This window comes from Theobroma umbraticum, unplaced genomic scaffold (genome assembly GCF_002168275.2).
Source record: "Theobroma umbraticum cultivar Fairchild unplaced genomic scaffold, ASM216827v3 scaffold_130.0, whole genome shotgun sequence".
NCBI classification, from domain to species: Eukaryota; Viridiplantae; Streptophyta; class Magnoliopsida; order Malvales; family Malvaceae; genus Theobroma; species Theobroma umbraticum.
Window position 1 is genome coordinate 3,097,615 of NW_018397264.1, and position 22,622 is coordinate 3,120,236.

Sequence of the window (22,622 nt, forward strand, 5' to 3'; positions counted from 1 at the left end):
AAAGGTAGGTTTGAAATTAAGTTGAAAAGTAGGTCTGCACATTGAAAAGAATGGCAAGCAAGGATTAAAATAACAAGAGTCACGATAAGCTACACCCAGAATCACTGCAAAACTCATACTCACAATGGTATGATTAAAAAGTTAATACTGATTAAACATTGAAGAGGGTATATTTCAAATTCAAGCATCTGATAATAGCACCTTCATGCATGCAATAATACCCTGCATGATGGAAATGGTAATAAGTAGAACAGCCTAACTGGATATGTATACTTCTACATTTTTCCCCGTACTGTCTAAAGAAAAACATTCAAAATCTACTTGGGACTTCTCTCATCATGCAGTGCACTCTTGAATCGCCCAGTTTCAATGTCAAAAACGCCAATAAATTTGAGGAAGCTTGCTCTCAGGTAACTTAAGAACATATTGAAGGGGAAAATTGTTATCAGCTGTCTCACTTTAAGCATCTGAGCTTCTTCACTGCATCGTTGATGCTCTGGCTTATCTCGGGATGATTGGGCTTGAGCAATTTCTCAAGTCTAAGGGTGGCTTCAGGAATGCAATCCTCCTTGATGTAAGACTCTGAACACAGACCAAAAATTACTAGGTTGACCTCTCCCTCAAGTTGAAGGCAAAATAAGTGGCTGAAGACCTGAAAGGTGACCGTTAACATTACAAACTGCCAAACACATTTATATTGGTATGTGCTATATAAATTTAATAAACACAGAAGAATGAAAAAATTGCTAATGCTAAAATTAATATTAGTTTGCTAAATGTCTATATCCCCTTAATAAGTTCCTCTAGTTAAAATAATCAGAACAAAAATAATCATTAATAGCAACAAAGCTAAATTTATCAGAATCAAAAAATAGTGTTCAACTACCTGGGGTATAGCAACCACTCCTACCTTTGTACCACTTAAAAAACAGTAGTACACTTAGTAACTGAAAACTTTGATAAGAGGAGAAGTTGGAGAAAAGTCAAGAAGATAATAGAGCAGAGAGAGAGAGAAAGAGAGTGAATCTATGTGCCTTCGGAGGCATACATTATTAAGGAACAATCCTCAAAGAAATAAAACAATTTTATTTTTTTGAAAATGGTAAATGGTGTAAGTCTGGTCAAATTGAATCTGATGGGATAAACATGCATTTAATGCTCAAGATATGTTTAATATGACCAAGAATCACAAGGAATATATTAATACACAAACAAGGATGGAGCCTAGGGGGCTAGGTGTCACTGTCCATGAATCTTATGAACAATCCAACTCGATTGGACCATCGATCTACCAGCACAAGGACGTGCCACACAACGAGACAAGACGTGGAACATCCATGGAACGATATAACACACGAACTCAACATCAACCACCATTGAACCAGTATCAATTGGGATTTCCAAACACATAATATGCCAGCAACATTGGGCTGCACAAGCAGGGTGCAAACAAACGGGCCATGCAATGCAATGCAAGACAGCAAGCTTCCCAAATGCACATGGGTGCCACGCATAAGGTAAGTATGCACATGGGTGATTACCATATGAAACTTGAGCATGTGCTGTGCACACAAGGAGGTCGTGCACATCACGACCACACACCAAAAGGCTGCATGTGTACAAGCCACGTGCACCATAAAGTCTCGCACGAGAAAGTTGCGCACAAGAGGACCACGCACTAGTGAGCCACACAATAAAAGGCCATGCATCAGTGAGCTGCACATCACCAAGCATCACACATGCTATGCCAAAAGGACTCACATAGATGTGGGCCATGCGCAAGGAAGCAACGTGCGTGAGCACCGCACAGATGGAAGCAACACATCAACAGCCCAAATACAAGAAGAATACCTGGATGATCTGTCAACTACCAGGAAGAGTGGCAACTAAGTTAGTGGTCTATAGAAATTATGACACTTTCCATATTTATTTTTCGTTATTTGTCATTTATTTTACTTGCACTACAAGTAGGTCTAAGTTTAGACAATTTTCATACTAGTGGTTTGCCATATTTTTACTAGGTTTAATAGGTTATTAATTATTATAAATAACCCCTTAGGGAGTCATTATAAACTGTCACGGGTTTGAAACTTTAGTCAAGATCCGTCCGACACATACCCCAAACGTGAAGACTAAGTAAGCCTAAATTTGAAATAATACAAAAGCATAAGACAATTGAAGAAAGGAATGGGAGAAAAAATAAGTGTATTATTCCTCAGAAGCAAACAAAATACCAAAAACCTACACTAATTGCTTGGTTGGCAACTTAGTACCCTAAACCTAAACTTACTTGTAATGCAAGTGAAGTAACTAACAAGTAAGGAAACATAAATAAAAAAGTATTCTATTTTCCACATAACACAATTTAGTCTAAACCCTAGACTATTTAGCTGTCACTTCCTTATAGCTAATAAATCACCCTCATACACTCAATCCTCTTGTAAGCAAGCTGTTAATGCGCCGCCCTTACGCGCACTGCTTCCCTACACGAGCCCTACATTTATGCAAGTCACTCAAACGCAACATGTGTGCAACTTGGTGATGTGCGACCCTTTGTTATGAGGCCCACTAGTGCGTGGTCCTGTGCTCAGCCCTCCCGTGCAAGGTGTTCTAGTGCGCACGACGATTTGGTTTGCAAGTTGTGTTTACACAACCTTCTAGTGCGAGGCCTACTTGTGTGAGCAACACATGCACAATTTTCATAAACGCGCTGCCTATGTGCACACTTACCTTACACGAGACGCCCATGTGCATGGCATTTGCGCATGCAAAAGTGAGAGTCCTGTGTGCACGCAGCCCTGGCACACCAAGCTTGCTTTCCCGCACTACTCTGCATGACTTGTCTATCTGCGCTCTACTTGTGTAGCCCAACGTTGTTGGCATATTGTGCGTCCAGAAACCTTAATCAATGCTAGTCCGATGGTGGTTGATATTGAGTTCGCGTGCCATATCGCCCCATGGCTAATTCGTAACTCATCGCACTGTGCAACACGTTCTTGTGCTGTTGGCTCTATGGTCCAATAGAGCTGGACTAGTCACGGATTCATGAACTGTGACATTCTCCCCCACTTAATTTCGACAACGCCTTTGTTGCCTCAGAGTCTCACTCCACCACAAGTCTTCTGCGGGTCCACCACTAGCTTCGTGGGTTCGTTTGAGACAGCTACTGGTCGGCTGTCTCATGAACACTTCCAACTCTGGTTGTTCTCGTTGGTGTAGATCTTCAGCTAGCGTCTCACCTCTGAAGCCTTCATGGTACGCTCGTGAAGCATCCAAGTGCACAATTTCCATGTGCACAGTGTCTAGGTTTGCAACACAAAGGGGAAACAAAGGGGTGTGAGCTTGACTCACAGATCGTCACTCCCTTCTCAAAGATTGGTTGACTAAATTGCCTCCGTTCAGTTATGAAGTCGCTAGCTATGACTTGCCAATCCTTGTTTGCCATGTGCAAGTCCTTTAATTATGTTTTTCCATAGTTAGTAGGGACTATCACACTATAAATAATCCCCTTAAATTCACTTTTATTTTCACCAAGCATAGGTCAACCAAAGCTACAAGCAATTAGTATAGATCTTTGGTATTTTATTTGCTTCAAAAGAATAATACACTTATTGTTTCTCCCATTCCTTTCTTCAATTGTCTTACACTTCCATATATTTACGCTTCTACATTACTTTCACAGTTAGGCTTCTTAGGCTTCATGCACGCAGGGGTTAAGTACCGCACAAATTTTGACTAAAGTTTCAAACCCGTGACATAAGGCCATGGCCCTTGTGGCTTTCCCAAAACCTTAATGTCTTACCTTTACAAAGTTCTACAGTCTTTTGTAATTTTATTACTTGGCCCCTCTTATTCTTAAAAATTCTATACTTAATTTTAATTTTCCAAACTCTATGCTAAAAATCTACGGGTTCTTTCTAGAATTTTTACTGAATTTAATTCTCAGTTTCCCCTTCACTTATCTTCACTTTTAAGGCGTCACTTTTCCTTTGTCTTATGCTTAAATGGTGCCTTCAATTTTATTCTCCCACTAGTACTTTTTGGTTTTTGCACATATAAATTCTTCTCTCTAATTCTTCTTCCTTTTTTCTTTTAACTTTCCAAATTTTTTTACTACAATTATTTCTACTATTTAACAATTTACATATCAAAGACATTATAATAACATTTTACAATAACCACATTAAATGCAAAGACATTACAAGAATAGTTTTTTTGTTTTAAAAAGATTAGAAACTAAATAGATAACAAAAAAATTATAGCATTCTTTTTATAGAAAATTATAGCACAATTGCCCCCCCTTGACTTAAAACTCTGACTCCAAGCCTGCACAGACATACACAGACCCATTCTAGTATATCGTTTATTTTTCTAATTGATATTCTTGAAGCATTTTTATCAAAAGTTATTAATCATTACAAGAAAACTATTGTTTTATTTAAGATAGAATAAAAATGGCTTCCAAATAATAATTAATTATAAGAGAATATTGAACCATCAAAAATTAATTCAGATTGTTACCACAGAACATGTGTTGAAGTGTCATACAATGCAGAGCAAGCATAAGTATCCAAAAAAGGTAAAACAGAAAATATATGAATCACAGATAATGTTAAGCTCTTTTGCAGCCCTTTGGTATGGTTGAATCCACATTCCATAGCATGTATAAAATCTGTTCTCTTTTCAAGTTTTCTGGCTGGAGCAACCTTAAAGCAACATCTTTGCTGGCTATTGCAATTCTCAGCCAGGACCATATAACTACTAACAAAGAAGCCTTTAAAATATAATTAACAGTAGATTTATAGAAAGATTAAATAGATAGAGAGAGAATAAAACTTCAAAACAAACAACAATATTTATGAAAGTTCTTTATTCTCACCTCTTTCATCCTTGAAACAACCATGTCTTTAATGGCAGAAGACCTTGAGACCAAATTGATAACAAAGAGACCTTGCTCTGAAAGGGCATCTTTTACAGTTCGAAGAAAAGACTCTTCCACAAAATCAGCAGCAGGACAGGTCATTCCAGAGCTATAAGGATAAAAAGACAACTTAATAAAAGAGATGAATAAATAAAAATTAACAGATTTTAAACTTTTCAACAACAATATGCAGCAACCCTTAATAGTTACAATCACCTTGAGTCTGAAGAGTCGACATCAACAATAAGTATGTCAATAGTGGTACTTCTTCTGGTTTCTTCATCTGAAGAATTGCATCTCCCATTGGAAGAAAGGAGCATTTCACTACTCAAAGCATCCTCATTTTCATGAACAGGCATTTCCCCAGCTGCAGATAACTTTCTATAGTCCCGGACAAACTCAATCCCGTCGGCAATATGTACCTGAAAACCATTGGAAAGCCAAAAGTTTTTTAAACTCTATTGAAAAAAGAATCTTCTTTCTGCCATCTTAAAGTTCTTTCCATATGCATTCTTGAAAGGTGAAACAAAAATGCTTTTTCTAATTTACTTATTCTATCTTTTCCAACTTTTATTACACTACCTACGCCATCAAGAAGATTATTGAGTGAATAGAGCCTTGATGTTTAGAACGAAAGATTGAACCAGGAATCAAACCATGAAATTAATATATAATAACAAAAATATACAGATATGAAATTAGAATATGATATTACAAATAAACAATGATAAGCCTTCATTGAGTTGAAAGCAAACAAAAAATACTTGGAGCATACAACAGGGTTAATTTACCCTAAAAAATATGTTGTCAAATATATATCTAATTTGACAATTGCATCTAGAAAAAGCAGATGTATTACATGTTAAAGTTTGTACCATGCTTGTATTGTAATTTCTTATTAAAAGTTATATCATATCTCAAAAACATCGAACACTCATTGTTTACCAAAAGACTATATGTGTATATCTATAATAAATTAAAGATAAACACATTCACACACACACGCACAAAGAAGACTCTGCGGCGATATTCTGCACATCCAGATTTGCTTGTTGGCTAGAGCGGCCCTTATCAAATATTAAGGTCACTGGGTCAGGTCCATCCATCAACAAATTTTGGAGGCACTTTACTCCCCCTTCAAAAACTACCTGATTTTCTCAACTTAAAACATTCACCATGTTTCAATTAAACTATCAACCTTTTAAGAGGTTCACCAAAATCATTGTGGTATGACCCAGGCCATGTTCAAGGCCTTGCAGGTCTTCCAGTTAGACCAACCAATCCAGCCAAATTTTACAATGAATTAGAGGTTTAGTCTCCTTGGAAATAAAATGAAGGTGAAAATGCTATGCACGGCATCATAAAGCATAATCTGCTTAAAGGTTAGTTCTCCATGTGTGAATTATTCTGAAGGCAAGTTTGAAGATGAAAACATAAATAATGTTGATAACTGATTGGAAACAAGACCAAGCACAGCATCAAATGGATATTGACAGCAACAATGATACTAGTTTTTCAGGACAGGATATAACGAAAATTCAAATTAAAGATGCACTGTGATCCACAGCTAGTTACCTTCAAATGTTTATCTTGAGTAAAACCAAAGTAGTCTCTTGCAAGGTTAAGCATAGTAGGATCTAGCTCCACCACCTGTGGATAAGGAAGCCATTGAACTATTTCCATCAAGTGAAATCAACTTTAAAATAAAGAGAAGAATCATTAATTAATTAAAAAAAACCTTTTTATAAAAACAGATTGCAAATTTGCAAGATGATAATGTAAAAGCTTTAAATTACCTCAATTTGCATAAATTGCATGCACCCATTAAGAAACATAGGAAGTAAACCTGCACCAAGACCTATCACGACTGCTTTAACCTGAGAAAGATGATTTTTTAACATGAGCAGCACATTATGATTAAGAGCATCAATGATGTCAGAGAAAAGTTCACTTGCCTATTCAGACAAAAACATCAGGCAGCAATTTTAAACATGCAAATATGAAGGTCGGCTAAAGTAGGGCCAAGTCTGACACAGAGCATTATGACCCATAATTCAGAAATAATGTTCATTTCTTCATCTATGCATATCAAATGACCACCAAAATAAACTTTAATCAAGCAAAAAGAATATAGTCCTTACTCTATTTCCAGCTGATGCAACACTTTCCAAGTAAGATGAAATCAGCGAAAGCCCAGAAATAATCCCCGCATGATAAGAGCTAGCCAGAAAACCATGATAGACCTTCATCTTGCTGCTCAATTCTATTTTCAGTTGAGATGAAACAAAGTACTTTAATATTTAAAACGTTAATAAGAACAATCTTAGATAGAAGGTAATTTTGGCATTCCAAAGACAACATGTTGCTCAAGATCCTAAAAGAAGCGACTATGCTTCAACTGAGCCTGACTGAATAATGCACAAGGTTAGAAGTTTGTTACTGCAATGATGTCCGACCAATAATCTTAAAAAGAGCATCATATTTCTCTCCCTTTACTAATAATATTACACCAAAAAAAACATTAGTGGCATTCAAATGCAGAGGAATCATATAGTGCTAACAGTAAAAAAAAGAAAAAACTGTGCATCAGTTGAAGTCTAAAACATCAATAAATTCTAAAGAAGTGCCACATGTGGAAGTATAAAACCAAGAGAAAAGGGTCAGCAAGACCATAGTCTTCCGGTTCATATCAAAAATGTTCTGCCATCACTCTCTTTCTATGAATTACCAAGCTGACAGGGTAATGCTATCTTAATAGATTGTTTGTCAAAAGAACATCCACCCAGCTTGCTAACAAAATCAAGCACCACCCAACTAATACCAAAAAAATTAGAAAACATAGGCCAAATGAATAGTGAATTAGCAGAGGATCAATGGTATAGTGAATTAGCAGAGGATCAATGGTTTTGTCTGTCTAGCATATAACCATTAGTTCACTTCTAGTTTTTTCCTCCGTTAGGTTACTTTAATGGGCTGTGGTCCAAAAAGAGAGAAAAACTTTAAATGAAACCCCAACCTACAGTTTTCCAAAGAGAAGTTGCCACTTCTCATTTTACCTTCAATAGCCAAAGCTTCATAGAAAGTCTTCGCACTAAAACCTTGTTGGAAGAAGTCTCTAACTTCTAAAGATGACTTCTCATACTAATGCCACAATTTCAAATGGCATAAACAGAGCAGAAAAAGCATACATTGAATCTAATTCCTCATTCTGCAGAATATGGGTCAAATTCAGCATCCCAGGCACAGCAACCAAACTCACAGAGGAACAATTATCAAATCTCCACAAGAATGCTAAATAAATCAAGAACCACATTCATTGGAGGTTCCAGCCTGTACCTAATATCCTTCCAATAGCACCTTTTCCTCATCACTCAGGTTAACATGTAAAAGACAACATGATCCTGAAGAGTTAGTTTCATCAAATTCCACATATCAAAATGTAAAAAAGGTTTCACAATTCAAACAAACTCACCTGGCATTATACCAAAGTTACTCAAAACTACCAAAAATTTGAAAGAAAGAATCATTACCATTATTTTTTCCCTGGGTTCCTCTTCGTTTGGATTTGGAAGATGAGCTTGCTTTCTTCAGCTCTGATTTACTGACACTTTTGTCAAAAGATCCATCCCCAGTTAGCAAAGCTTCAGACTGTACCAGGCCCTCAGTTCTTTGGAAAATAAGTCGACGGAAGGGTAAAGAGCGAGCGACATCACCATCAGCATTTTCGTAAACAACATCTTCAATAATGATAGGCCCGGTCAAAGAAGATGAGCCCTGTACAAAATATAAGCAAGCAATTGAGTTGAGAAGACTGCACCAACCAAAATCTGAAAATGAATACATGTTACACAGAACATTGCAAATAACTGAGCAGCCAAGGTAAATCTGCAATTATAAACAAAGCAACTGCCCAATTGAAAACCAATAACGCATTTCAAGAAAAACTAATATTCAGTTTACCGCACACTTGAGTTGATGGCTCCTATTTATATTAGTGATCACACAACCATTACAACAATGGTTTTTTGCAAGGGAGATGAATCATTAATCACTACAGACTCAAAGCAATTGGCTACTAAAGGAAAAGATATTATGCAACATTTATGACATTAAAGTGCAACGAATGCTTTTTAACATACTGAAATTTTATTTGAATATAAAACCAGCCTAATAAGGGCACCCTGTAACTTTTGAGACAGATTTATGTTCTGTCAAGCCCTCAACTCTCAAAAGCTTTCTCGGTGCCAAAGCATTCAGATGGACAAGGAAAAGGAATAGTGGTTGTGAAAGCTATAACGTAAGTACAGCAGAACTCCATACTTTATATACTATAACAATATAGTTGATTTAAATGCTACTTTGCACTTCAAATCATAACACATGCCAGCAATAAGTGCACCAAAGATGTTGAGAGAAGAAACATTATGCAGTGTATCTAGTCTAGTAAGGAGATCAGACAACACTTATTCTAGATAATCACCAAGATTTTGCTCTTCCTATATAACAATGAAGCACGAGAAGAATGAAAACTCTCATAGATGGTGCTCAAAGCATTGCTAAACACATAGTAAGAGAACTATAAACCTGGTAAACAATGTTTCGCTGCTTGATTCCATCACTTGCTGTCATAAACCTGGTACAGTAAACAACCAAGAATCCCTCACAGAAAAAACAGATGATTGTTTGGCTATACAGCAAAAAAAGAAAAGTGCAGCATAAAAAATTCCACATGTTAGAGCACTACACAACAACATTAAACTGGTGCTCCTTAGTTCATATTTCATGAAGGATTAACAACTTCAATTGTTTGCTTCAGGAGCCTTTATATAATCACAAATTTTCTAAAGTGGCACTGAACAAGAAGTAGTCATGCAATCATTTTATGGGAAGTCCAACAATTAAGAGATTAGTCCTCTTCTTTAGCAGTGTGATGAAAACTTTTAATCTTAGAACTTAGGGACCAAAGTAAAACCTCTAAGTACCAAAAAGATGGCAGCATTGCCTCACACAAGTTGCCAGTGACATGTAGGTTATAAAATAATAACATAGTACATTCCAAAGCAAACCACTCATCCAACACTCAATCCATTATAACCAAAACATAAGCGAGGAAGAATGGATGTTAGCAAATGGACAATTTATAAAAGAATGGAACGTACGGAATTTGATCTCCCTTATCATTATCTGCAGGTGCCAATGGCTTCACCAGAGGAGACAAATCCTTCTGAAAGAGATAGCAATATCTAACTCAGTTAACGAAACTGACAGTTGACAAGTGAAGCTAAATATCTGTAGCATACCTGAATATCATCCATATCAGCATTAGCATGGATAGTCTCTAATAAAACCTTCATTCATGACATAAAATTACATTTAGATGCTTTAATTGGAGAATGAGTCTCATAAAAACAGACCTTGAACCAAGTATTAAATGTTCTAGGAAAAGCTACCATTATTAGACGAGCAGCCTTTGAGCTTTCAACCACCTGCCATTGTCCTTCTTCAGAAGAGAAGAGCCATTCATGAGCCCGAGTCTGAAATCTAAGATTCAGTTACATATTTCAAACAGAAAAAAATCACTTGCCCCAAATTGGGTAAACATTAATATATAAAAACATATGCTAACTACTTAACTGCAACATATAAATGTTCAATGCCTTCTTCTTTCCTTTAATACATATTTGTGGGTGCTTAGGGTATGACCTAAAAGGAGCTAACATGGTAGAAAGGAAGAGAGAAGAACAACTTCTATATTGCTCCCCCCCCCCCCCCCCCCCCCCCCCCCCCCCCCCCCCCTCCTTCCCGTGCTACTCAAAATGCAAAAGAAATAAATAAATCTATAATAATAATTAAAAAAAGCTCTTTATAGTAACTCTACAAACTTTTTCATTTGCCTTGCAAACGTAGAAGAGGAAAGAAATGAGGAAGACCAGTATGAGGGAGGGCTTGAGGCAGTCTCTTAGAGCATGGAAATGGTTTGTCATAAATTGAGTAATATTATTTTTCGAGCTTGACAGAAAGGATGCAGTTAAGATGAATTCATCATAGAAATCTGTGAAAGATCCCATGACAAAGCAAGTATATTAATAGCTAAGATTTTTTTCTGAATATAATTATAGCTAAGTTTTAAGTTAGGATGGTTAGTCACCAATTCAATGTCCCATGCAAATTTTAATTATTCAACCTATCCTTTCTCTAGCAAGAGCAGGAAAAAGATCCTGCACCAACTACACCCACCACCACCACCTTAACAAATCCTGAAGAACTTTTGCACCTATCTAGACACCAGAAGAGTCAAAATGCAATTCTCTCATTGAATTTTGATTTTAAAAAAAAAAGAGCAATGTAACAGATTCTAAGAGATCCAAAGAACTTGCATATATTCTAATTTCTCAAGTTAGCACGCATTTATGAATACAAGATGGAAATTTGCAATTTTATCTGCAAATAAATAATGGAATACAATATGTTCACTTGTCAGAGTCACATAAGACCCAATGCAGTATCAGTCCTGTATTAGAGGACTTACACCAATCCTTATCCACACCATGCAAGAGTCAAAGCCTCCAAGGCCAATTATTCAACTATATAGGAACCAGAGGACACTTACCAATAAGTCTCTATGCCCACAGTCCATTTGTATTCTAAAGACACCTTTTTCTTTGATAAGTTTAAAGACACACCTAACTCATTTTTTTAGAACCAACAAAACTACACATTTGAAGAGAACAAATAAACAAATTTGACCGTTTTAGGAAGCATGTAATTCTCTGTTCAATTAATTCTAAATAAATGCAACTTCTGAGCTATAAATAAGCAGACTTAATTTCAATCTGATTCAGATAAATTTTGCCTCAAAAAGTTTATTAAAACCATTTAAAGTCAAGACATACCTTAGGAACAATAAAGACACCACAGTGAAAAGAGAATGGACCAGACGGTTGTTTAGCATCAAGCAATACAGCTTTGTAACAAAAACGGGAGCCCCCTTGTTCACCCAAAGTAAGCTGAACTCGACAACCAGGGCTAACTTTAGTCAGATCCCCCTTAGCTCCGAGTTGCAGATCTTCAAGAGAATACAGTATATCAGAGCCACTCAAGTATTCTCCACGAATTCGATTCTCATTTTCAAGGGCTTCACAAAGACCAGAAGCCTAAAAACAGATTCCAAGGTTTAAATCAAAACCTTTAAAGAGATTCAGGTTCCAAGATTTCAGAATGGAGATCACATTGATAACAAACTATAGTAAGAAAATTCATTTGCCTTTTACCATTTTTGTTCAAACACTCAAGAAACCACTGCATGAACTACTATAACCTCTTACATATCAATGTTTGAATATTTGTGCACTTTTACTCAATTTATATTACAAATAATAATAATAATAATAATAATAATACTAACTAGATACTAAGCACCTGATGTTGATGACAACCAAGGGAAGAACGACTGAAAGATGACATGATCTGGTGCAGTTCATTGCAATTCTCTTTCTCAGCAACCAACATAAAGGTTTGGAGGTCAGGATTACTAGATGGTTTCTGAGGTATAGCGTAAAGGCTCAGTTTCCAGCCAAACCTGAACTTAGAAAAAAGCAAACCTAAAAGGGTAGAAAGCAACATGTATCTTAGCAAAGGCAGTGATTAATAAAAAAAGTAGGATCAAAATACAAAGAAAAACAAAAGAGCAAGTAAATGAATAGTTTTCCTCATCTAAAGTCCATCTCCACAACAAGCACATTAACTTTATTAATATATTTTTAAAAAGAAACTAAATTAAGAAAAAGCAATAGAATGTAGAACAAAATTCTTTTCGCATTAAGTTAAAGTAAACTGTACCTAGAACATGAGATTCTGCCAAGGTAAGACAAATGAATTTACCCCCGGATTTCAAAACTCTTTTCACCTGATGATCCAAATCAACTTTTATGAATACAACAGAAAAGTTGAACCTTCTACAACAATGAAAGAATACTGCCGAGTACATAGGACAAATTATGGATTAATAAGATAAATCAAACTCCGCAACACCTCTGATAGATATTGATTCCCCAGCTTACGGCCAAGCTCCGGCTCCATCAAAGCATCCAGTCCACCTTTGTCGAGAACAACATCAAATGTATCATCGGTGAACTGGTAAACATAGTTATATCAGATAAATGAAAAGTAAAAGAACAACCACAAAGTAAGGAAGTGGGACATCAATCAGGAAAAGCCTCCTTCACCCACCAAGAAGCATATCAAGTGAAAGACAAGTTAGCTAGTATAGATAGATCAAACAAATCCAACATAAAATTAAGTTACAAGAAGAGACTGCTAAAATGACACAACCATATATCTTAGCACTATGCAAAAAGTTGATACCAGTCGATGTTACTCAAACTTCCCATCACAAGAGATATATTACTCTTAGGAATTCAGGCATCAATAAGGAGATGGTTAGGAGTTATGAATAATGGTAACCCAGCAGTTATTTAGCTTGTATTTTGTAAACCAAAACCACCCAATCCCACACACATTTGAAGGAAGTTTTGCATAATCTCTAACTATCTCTGTCCTAAAATGCCCACTATTAAATAATAAGAACAAACCGGCATACAATTTCTGAATTTATTCATTCTACAACATCAATGCCCCGGATGTTAAAATTTGAAACTTCAACTTGAAGGTCTTAGATTGAAAATGCTACATCAAATTATTGTATTCGCGTCACGGACTTCCACGTCTACCAAAAAGAAAAAGGAAAATTTTATAACACCAAAACTCATCACTTATCAAATAAGACTCCAAGCAAATTCAAAAACTACCCAAGTTGAAAAAATGAGAAGAAACCTGCATTTGGGTCATGTCCATAACCCGCCAACGCATGTTGGGCCGTTCCCTAACATTACGTCGAAGCATGTCGGAGATGACAACCTTTGAGAAATCAACATTGGTTACATCTTCGAATCCGGCATCGTATAAGTGCTCTGAGAGGCGAGAGTTGCCGCAACCAGGCACCAGTATTTGCAAAGAAGAAGAAGAAGAAGAAGAAGAGGGTGAAGGCTGCTGCTGCTGCTGTTGTTGAAGAAGAGGGAAGAGTGAGTCACGGAGCTGAGGCCACTCAGCGTACCACTCGAACGAGTCATCGCTGCCTCGGATAGTAAAGAAGCTGTCCCAGTTTTCTTTGCTCGTGAAGTCTCCAAGAGTTTTGACAAGATCGTCGGTTGAGGCTGATGGTTGCTGGGTTTTCTTCTTACCCATTTTCATCTTTGATGTTCTGCGTTTTCTCTCTGGGGTTTCGGCCTTTGGGGTTTAATTTCGAAGGGCTGTTGGAGGGTATGGATTTTTCCGTTTCTCTTTCATGCTTTTGTTGTTATACTCCACCATGTAAATTCTACGACTTTAGAAGGTGGACATGATAGAAAAAATGAAAATTTGGAAAAAAAAAAGAAAAAATAAAAAAAAATTGGCGTGGTGAATAAGAAAAATAGAAAGGTAGATAAAAAAATATTCACTTTTCTTACATTATTAAGAGAAAAAATTAATTATTTTATCGTTGTGCTTCTGTAAATTAAAATAAAAAAATATAAACTTTAAAAGTTTTTTAAAAGTATTGACTTACTCCCATCTCACTTCTTTTGTTTTTTACAGTTTTATCGTTTTTTATCTACAGTGGAGCCAAAAAAAAATGATTATAACTTTCTAAGGACAAGCAAGAATTTGGGGAAAGGCAAATGTCATTTTTAATAAGGGTACATAAAATCAATTTTAATTAATTATTTATTTAAATTAAATATAATTTAAGTAAAATAATTTGATTTAATTAATTTATTAAATCAATTAATTCAAAAAGTTGGATTTAATTAATTTTTTTATCAGTTTTCAATTTTAAAATTTTTGGATCAATCTACCAACAAATCAAATTAGTTATATATATATATATATATATAATATTTTTTATATATATTAAAAAGAATTAATAGTAAACTTAATTAATAATATACTTAAAATATATTAAGATATTATATATACATATACAAATTATAATTATAGTAATTTAATATTAATTATATATATTTATTTATAAATATGTATTAATATAAATTTATAAATTATATATTTTAAATAATATAACTTATATGTTAATATTATAATATATGATAGTAAATATTTTACATATTAATATATTATAATTATTATAATTTAATATAATTTTATAATATAAAATATTATAAATATATAATTATATAAATATATTATATATATTTAATTTATACATAAATATTATTATAATTTATAATAAACTTGATTTAAATGATTACATTTGATAAATTTATTAGTTATCATATTAGATTTTATAATATATTATTTATAATTAATTATTATTTATATAAATTTTGATATAAAATATTATAACATATAAGTTATATCATTAATTTTATATATATAATAAAATTATATATTATATATACATATATTTAATTTATATATAAGTATTACTATAACTTATAATAGATTTTATTTATATGATTACACTTAATAAATTTATTAGTTATCATATTAAATTTTATAACATATTATTTATAATTAGTTATTATTTATATAAATTTTAATATAAAATATTTTAATATAATTTATATTATTAAATATATATAATAAAATAATATATTATTATACATATATTTAATTTATATACCTACATCACTATAATTTATAATAAACTTTGTTTATATGATTAGACTTAATAAATTTATTAACTATTATCTTAGATTTTATAATATATTATTTATAATTACTTATTATTTATATAAATTTTGATATAAAATATTATATTATATTATATAAATTATATCATTGATTTTTTATATATAATTATAGATAAAGTTTATAAATTTTAATATTATAATTTATAAAAAATTAAAATTTTGATTCATTAATTTAAAATAAGATCAATCAAATTAATTTTAGGTTTAATCAATTTGATTTTTTTTTATGTTTGATAAATTTTGATCCACTTTTTAAAGATGATCAATCATTAATCTACGCTCACCCCTAATCCTTAGGTCTGCAAACATGACTCTTGGCAATAATCAGCAAGTTTTAATTTGTATCTCCTTGGCTACTTCCAAAGAGTGAATTCATTTCCTGGGATTGGCTGAGGAACGAAGATGGTTATCAAGATGAACAAAATCGCCACAACAGTTCCTTCTTCTTCTGCTTTTGCTTTCTCTGGTAATTCTTCTCTGGTCTTTTCTCTTTGTCAGCTCTCAGAATGAGACTCTGTTTCCTTTCTTGTTATTCTGCCTCTGCTGCTGTTGTTGATGATAAAATTACCCAAAAAGGTATTATCAGATGCATGCATTTGGAGAATTTAATCTCTTAACCTCCTAGATGCTGTGTGGCTCTTTGGACTGACACTTTCCTTTTATACGGGCATTTAACTATCTGCTTGGGGCTGTCTTCAAGATGAAACATTATTCTATTGTTGTTTCCATGTGTAAACAGATGATTGGTTGTCAGTAAATTCAACTTGATATCTTTACAATGAACAATTGGCTTAATAGCTTGTGCAATTTGAAGCAGGTAGACTTGGCTTTCTCTGTGTTGGCAATGATTTTTAAACTAGTCTGCTTGTACCATGAGTGCTCCCCTTCTTGGGATTTGCAATGAGAGTAAGATTAATGAGGCTTTGGAATTGTTTCAGAAAGTTGTGGAGAATGGATATCCATGTGATCAATGGACTTGCAATATTATTATTAGTGGACTTTGCAGATCGGGACAAACTCGTTTTACCCTTGATATTCTAAGAGTGATAAATGAAAATGGAAGTTTCAAAGCTGATGTAGTATGTTATGGGATGGGACAAATATTGATGGCTTTTGTAAAGAGACAAGTATAGAACAGGCCTTGATTATATTTCAGCATATGCTAGATAGGAGTATCTAGTCAAATGTTGTTGTTTATACTACTTTAATTTATGGATTATGTAGCACTGGCAAGTGGGATGAAGCAAAAAGATTGTTGTCTCACTTGGTTATAAGTGGAATTTCTTTGAATGTATACACCTTCACTTCTCTAATTGACTCTCTCTGCAAGGATGGGAACATCAAAGGAGAAACTTCTTTATTCAATTTAATGACTCAAAGAGGTATAAGGCCAAATGTCATAACTCATAATATCCCCATGCAAGTCTGGTGATCGGAGACAGCTCATAAAGTTCTTCGAAAACATGGTTGTTTATGGAATCTCTCCAAATGTTGTAACTTTCACTATCATGATAGATATTTTATGCAAGGAAAAGAAGATGGTAAAGGCATTAGACATTGGGGACTTGACAGCTCATTAATTCGAAGATTTTGTTATTCATGCTTATGGAAAGAATCAACAAGCTTGTTCCACAGAATGATGGGTCGAGGGATTCATCCCAATGAAGTAAGTGCAAACAAAAGAGAGTGAAAGAAGCATGTAGAATGTTAAAGCTAATGAGTGAGAGTGGTCTAAAACCTGTTATTTCATACAGCGCTTTAATACATGGATTTTGCCTTTCAAGCCAATGGAAAGAAGCAACAAGTTTGTTCCACAGAATGATGGATGAAGGAATTTATCTCAATATGGTAACTTTCAACTCTTTAATTGATGCTTTCTGCAAACAATAGAGAATGAAAGAAACCCGTAGAATGTTGGAGCCAATGAGTGAAAGAGATGTAAAACCTAATGTTATTACTTATAGCTCTTTAATACATGAATTTTGCCTTTCAGGACAATGGAAAGAACAAACAAGCTTGTTCCATAGAATGATGGATGAAGGACTTCATCCCAATGTAGTAACTCTCAGCTCTTTAATTGATCAGCTTTGTAAAGAAAGGAGAGTTGAAGAGGCCATTAAAATATTCAAGCTAATGAATGAAAGAGATGTAAACCCTAATGTCATCACTTGCAACTCTGTATTGGGTGGTTTCTTCCATTCAGGCCAATGGAAAGAGGCATCAAGCTTTTTAAGTAGAATGGCCAGTCAAGATATATGTCTGGACAAAATTACTTTTAACATTTTGTCGGATGCTATCTGTACAAAAGGAAAGATGGAGAAAGCTGAAGAAGTACTTGCGCTAATGAATCAAAAAGATGTAAAGTCTAATGAAATTACATATGTTACAATAATTAGTGGATATTGTTTGCAAGGTGAAATGGACAAGGCAAAGGTTGTCTTTGAGTTGATTTAACAAAGGGATTTTCACCTGGTTTAGGCGCCTATAAAATGCTGATCAATGCATATTCATAGGGGAAGAGGAAAGATGAAGCTCTAAGGCTCATTGAAATGAGTCAAAAAAGAATGAGGCCTGATACTATAACACAGAATGCTAAGAGGCTTCACCAAGGTATGAAGGCAGTGTTGGCCGAGTGAAAATAACTTTAACCTTTAAATTCTCTAATGTGACTGTTTCATGTAGTGATTGTTTTCATGCAACTTTGATATCAATCAAAACTGGAGGCATTCAATTTTTATGTTTCTTTTGCCTGTGCGATCAGTTACAATTAGAATCTTCTGCTTCCCTTTCTCCATAAAGGAGAAAAGGATCTTGTATCTTTTTTAGTAAACAGATTTTTGTCAAAGAGGCAATCAGATTTCATCTATATTCTTTCGTATGATAGTTGAATTGATTTTAAAGATAGTTACTTTCATTTTTCCACCTCGGGTGTGGCATTATTGTACAAGGATTCTTACTTCTTTCAAGAATGGTAACTACCACATTCATGCACAATTGTATGTCACATAGCTTGTGCCAAATTTTGACTAGAAACAGTTACTTTACAGGGATTCCTTGGGCCATCTTTAATGCTTTTGCTTTCTAAGGCAGGCAATACCACGGGTTTATCCTTCAAGGAGATGCAACTATGCATTAATTTGTTTGATCACTTCTGAAGATATCTATTTGAATACTGATTAAGAATGATAAGATTAATGGTTTACCTAAATGGTTGCAACCCCTCTCTTTCCAAATTTTCTTCTTTTGAAGTGATTATGCTTTTATAAGCTTTTGGTTTCTTCAGTGCAACTATACTGACTTGTGAGTCTCATTCCAGATTCATGCATCATCATTTCTACAATTATTATTTCATTATCAGGAGCTTATCAGCTTGTATGATCATTACTATCCTTGCTTGACATTCTTTTCAATGTGCAATTTTGATAGTATTGCCTGAAGCTACTTGTTATTATGGCTCATATAGAAGGGATTTTCTGTAAAAGTGTCACTCATGGCATGCCTATCATGTGAATGTACAATGCATGTATTTGAAGTTGTTTATAAATGTGATCTGACCTGAGAAAGGGTTTAAATTACTTTGGCCAGCAATCTGGGTGAACAAAAATGGAAAGAGAAAACATTTGATGAGAAGGTTTCTATCAATGCGTAGAAGATTTTCTGAATTAAAACATAAGGCCATGATTGTTCCGGTTCCATCACTGAACATACAGTCTACTGCGTACAATTAATCTGTTTTGCCCTCGTTTTTGTTATTGAACCTTGATTCTGATCTTCCATCAACAAAGTGCTCTACCTAATTTATGTTTTATTAAGCGTTCTGTAATTATGTTGAATAAACTTTTTAAATGCTAGCTGGACCTTCTGATATGGTAGTTCTTACCTTGGAAAGATGGGCTCTTAGCTATTTCTTTGTTTGTGTGGTGAGATGAGGTTCACTAATGATAATGAATTAGTTTTGGTCAGTTTTGGATGTATGCATCAAGCTCTAGGGTTAATCACTAGGATGTATATAATCTGCTAAGAACTACTTATGAATTTTAGCAGAACACTGGTGCAATTATGCCATCAACTACACACAAAACACAAAGGAAAGGCTTTTATATCTTTTCAGCCACATTATTGTGTTATGATGAGGACCTAGGTTATGCCAGCAGAGTTGTAACTTTAGAATCATAGTCAGTGCAGATTCATCGGAATTCATTTCTGCTTTTAGATTGACATTACCTTATATAGCTAATTTTATTTTATCTTATTTATTTATTTATTTATTTTTGGACTTCTACAAAACAAAGAAAAGAATCCTGCCATAATACCAATCCCCTGTAGAAGAGATGTTAGCTTTCGGTGGCTGAGATTGTGAAAGAAAAACTTTCCAAAGTGTGTCACATAGGGTCCACTTGAGATGCCTTTATCCAGTTTTGACTTCTCTTATTGATGCCTGATCAAGCAGTAATCACAAACATGGGGCTTAACTGTAAATTTTCTTCAGCAGCAGTGTGAGTATAATGATATGGTCTTATAGCAGGTTCAGTCTACTGTTTCATTTGAGTGTGAAGGGAAGATTTTTATTTGTTCCCTGAGCAATGAATTGTAATGATGATCATCCATCCGTGTAGAAAAGCTGCTGTGCTTTGTGAGTCTTTTTTGCCACTGTGCAATTATGGTAATCTCATATCAGTTTGAGAGTTGTACAAAGAGTATCGGCAAAGCTCATAATTTTCATTGAAATAGCATCTGTAATTCCTACTCTCTGTTGTTCCTTTTGATGACATTTTTTTGCTTTTTGTGGTTGTTCAGCCAGCCCCGGTAAAAGGTCTGTATACCCCTTTTTAATTCTGTGATTAAAATCTTAGTGAGCCACTCATGAACATCAATCATTTCTCCTGGCTTTTATATAGAGAAGTGGCAGATACTTCTGCGCAAAGAGAAGTGACCTTAGTCACAATGCAGGATGGTGGCTGATTTGGTACAACACATGCATCTTGAAATTGTTGAAAGGCATATGTTGGGTTGCATTAACTTCAACTTGGGTGAATGGTGTAGGAGAGGTAGGAATTAGAGGAACTGGTTGTGTTAGGCATTGGATAGAGTAGGTGCCTTATTGCTTTGCCTCCATATTTGAAAAGCAGCAAAGTTCTCATTTTTATCTGCTGAAGAATACCTATGAATGGAGAATCCTCGTTTTTTTTGGTGCTTTTGAAGAATGTTTAAAAGAGAGTGGCATAAGCCAGAAGCATTGAGAAGTACAAACTTGCGAATAGGAGAGGTCCCAAGACAAGAGAATGGCTGCTTTTGAATAATTCAGTAAGGAGAGGGAATTTCCCTTTCCATGAAAACAGATTCAAAAATGACAGAAAAGTATAAACCTTGTCTGGTACTTGGAAATCCCAAATCTTTTCTGTTTGGAAGCTGAGCCCTGAGACCGCCATGGGTTCAATGAACTCCAGCTCATCATCACACAAAATACTTTGTTTTGACAAATACAAAGTTGTAGACATTTGGAAAGGTACTTGTGTGAAAAAGGGTTCATCTAATATTTAAGGCAAAGCTGACAAGAGAGATAAAGCCTGGTCGATTGCATTTGGTGGGTGCTTACCACAAAGCTGGGATGATGGCTCTATAGCCACATACTTTTGCATCATACAATGAGAGCAAATTAAAAAGAAAAAATAAAAAAAAAAGAATTAATCATATCATTCAACAATCACATGCTTTGTTCCTTTGATTTTCGTTTACAATCTTTTGTTTTTTTTTTCTGTGATCCAAAAAAAAGTGAGAAAACACACTTTTTGTGGGTAAAATTCAAGACCTTGAATTATCTTTTTTTAAAAAAGCCAAAACTTTTTATAATTATATACCAAATAAACTTATAATTATATAATATATGTTTAATAAACAACGTTAATACAAAGTTAATCGTTTTTTTGGATAAATTTTATTATTATTATTCTAAAATTTAAATTCAAAATTTCTAAATTATAATTATTAATTAATAATTTGATTCTCGTATTTTAAAATGAATTCAATATATATAAAAATAGCATGAATAAAACTTGTAATAGCATGAATTGTCATCCTTTGCTCTAAAATGGCAAGACAAGGGGGCTCTTTCATTTGAAGAAATGATTAACTTTACGTGATGGACAATCTCTTGTATTGGTTGGCTAGATGCACTGCATGTCACGTGACTCTTATTAATCATTCAAAATTTTCATTGCCCTTTTGATGTTGGTATCATCCATAAATTTGAAGAATATTCGATTTAAAAAAAAAGATTTTAAAAATATTCTATATAAATATTTTAAACTTGACTAAAAAATATAATTTTAAACAACTACAAATTTTATAATTAATTAATACGAAGAATGATTGAGTTACAAAATATCATCAAACTAGTAATCAAATTTTGTAAATCAATAAAAGGAAACTCGAATTAGACAGCATCAAGTAATCTTAAATTCGAGTCTTTTTAATAACATTTTATTAACGTTAATATTTTATATTTATGTTGTTATAAAATACAACATGCATATTTTATTTTTTCCTTTGACTCCACGTGGCAATAAAGGGGATGTCATCGGAATTATTATTCACTATATTAAATTATAACAATATATGATGGAGAGAGGAAAAGATACCTAATTTGATAAAAATATATGTATTACTGTATTTTTTAAAACTTCAAAACTTGGGTTTCATGTCAGTATCATGGGGTTTAAATGTCATGTACAGTTCATATATGTTTGATTATAACAATAAATTCAATAATGGGGAAGGGGGGTGGGGGGTGAAAAGAAGAAAAAGACTGATGAATAAATAAGGAAAAAATCAAGTCTCTTTAGGTGTCCTTTAGAGAAGTCATTTGAGGTTATCTTTTGTCACAATCAATCCCATGTAATGAACATGTGTTGGCGGTGGTGGTTGTTCATAAAGATTGCCAAGATTTAAACAAA

The 22,622-nt window shown here is 34.0% G+C and overlaps 1 protein-coding gene and 2 pseudogenes across 2 annotated transcripts; 2 read left to right on the forward strand and 1 right to left on the reverse strand.

Moving 5' to 3' along the window:
- Positions 1-107: 107 nt before the first annotated feature.
- LOC110421053 (S-adenosyl-L-methionine-dependent methyltransferases superfamily protein) lies at positions 108-14,274 on the reverse strand. 2 transcript variants are annotated; one of them, XM_021434504.2, is made up of 18 exons: positions 13,754-14,274; positions 12,953-13,054; positions 12,761-12,827; positions 12,341-12,522; positions 11,815-12,075; positions 10,372-10,455; positions 10,222-10,269; positions 10,081-10,145; positions 9,506-9,554; positions 8,452-8,695; positions 7,063-7,184; positions 6,718-6,798; positions 6,497-6,571; positions 5,138-5,343; positions 4,880-5,030; positions 1,762-1,867; positions 1,542-1,678; positions 108-652 (listed from the first exon to the last, which is right to left on the reverse strand). In XM_021434504.2, exons 1-18 carry the CDS (start codon positions 14,168-14,170, stop codon positions 455-457), a joined length of 2,595 nt encoding a protein of 864 aa, XP_021290179.1. In that variant the 5' UTR covers positions 14,171-14,274; the 3' UTR covers positions 108-454. The 2 variants fall into 2 exon arrangements, with proteins under 2 accessions (XP_021290179.1, XP_021290180.1); XM_021434505.2 differs by lacking the exons at positions 1,542-1,678; positions 1,762-1,867.
- A 1,652-nt stretch (positions 14,275-15,926) lies between these two features.
- Positions 15,927-17,249, forward strand: LOC149526856 (uncharacterized; annotated as a pseudogene).
- A 448-nt stretch (positions 17,250-17,697) lies between these two features.
- LOC110421431 (uncharacterized) lies at positions 17,698-18,305 on the forward strand (annotated as a pseudogene).
- Positions 18,306-22,622: the final 4,317 nt, after the last annotated feature.

Coding starts and splice junctions, on each gene's coding strand:
- LOC110421053 (XM_021434504.2), bottom strand. CDS start 14,170: ATGAAAATGGGTAAGAAGAAAACCCAGCAACCATCAGCCTCAACCGAC. Junction 12,076..12,340: donor TTGGTTGTCATCAACATCAG/GTGCTTAGTATC, acceptor ATCTGTTTTTAG/GCTTCTGGTCTTTGTGAAGC. Junction 6,572..6,717: donor TGCAATTTATGCAAATTGAG/GTAATTTAAAGC, acceptor CCTTATCCACAG/GTGGTGGAGCTAGATCCTAC.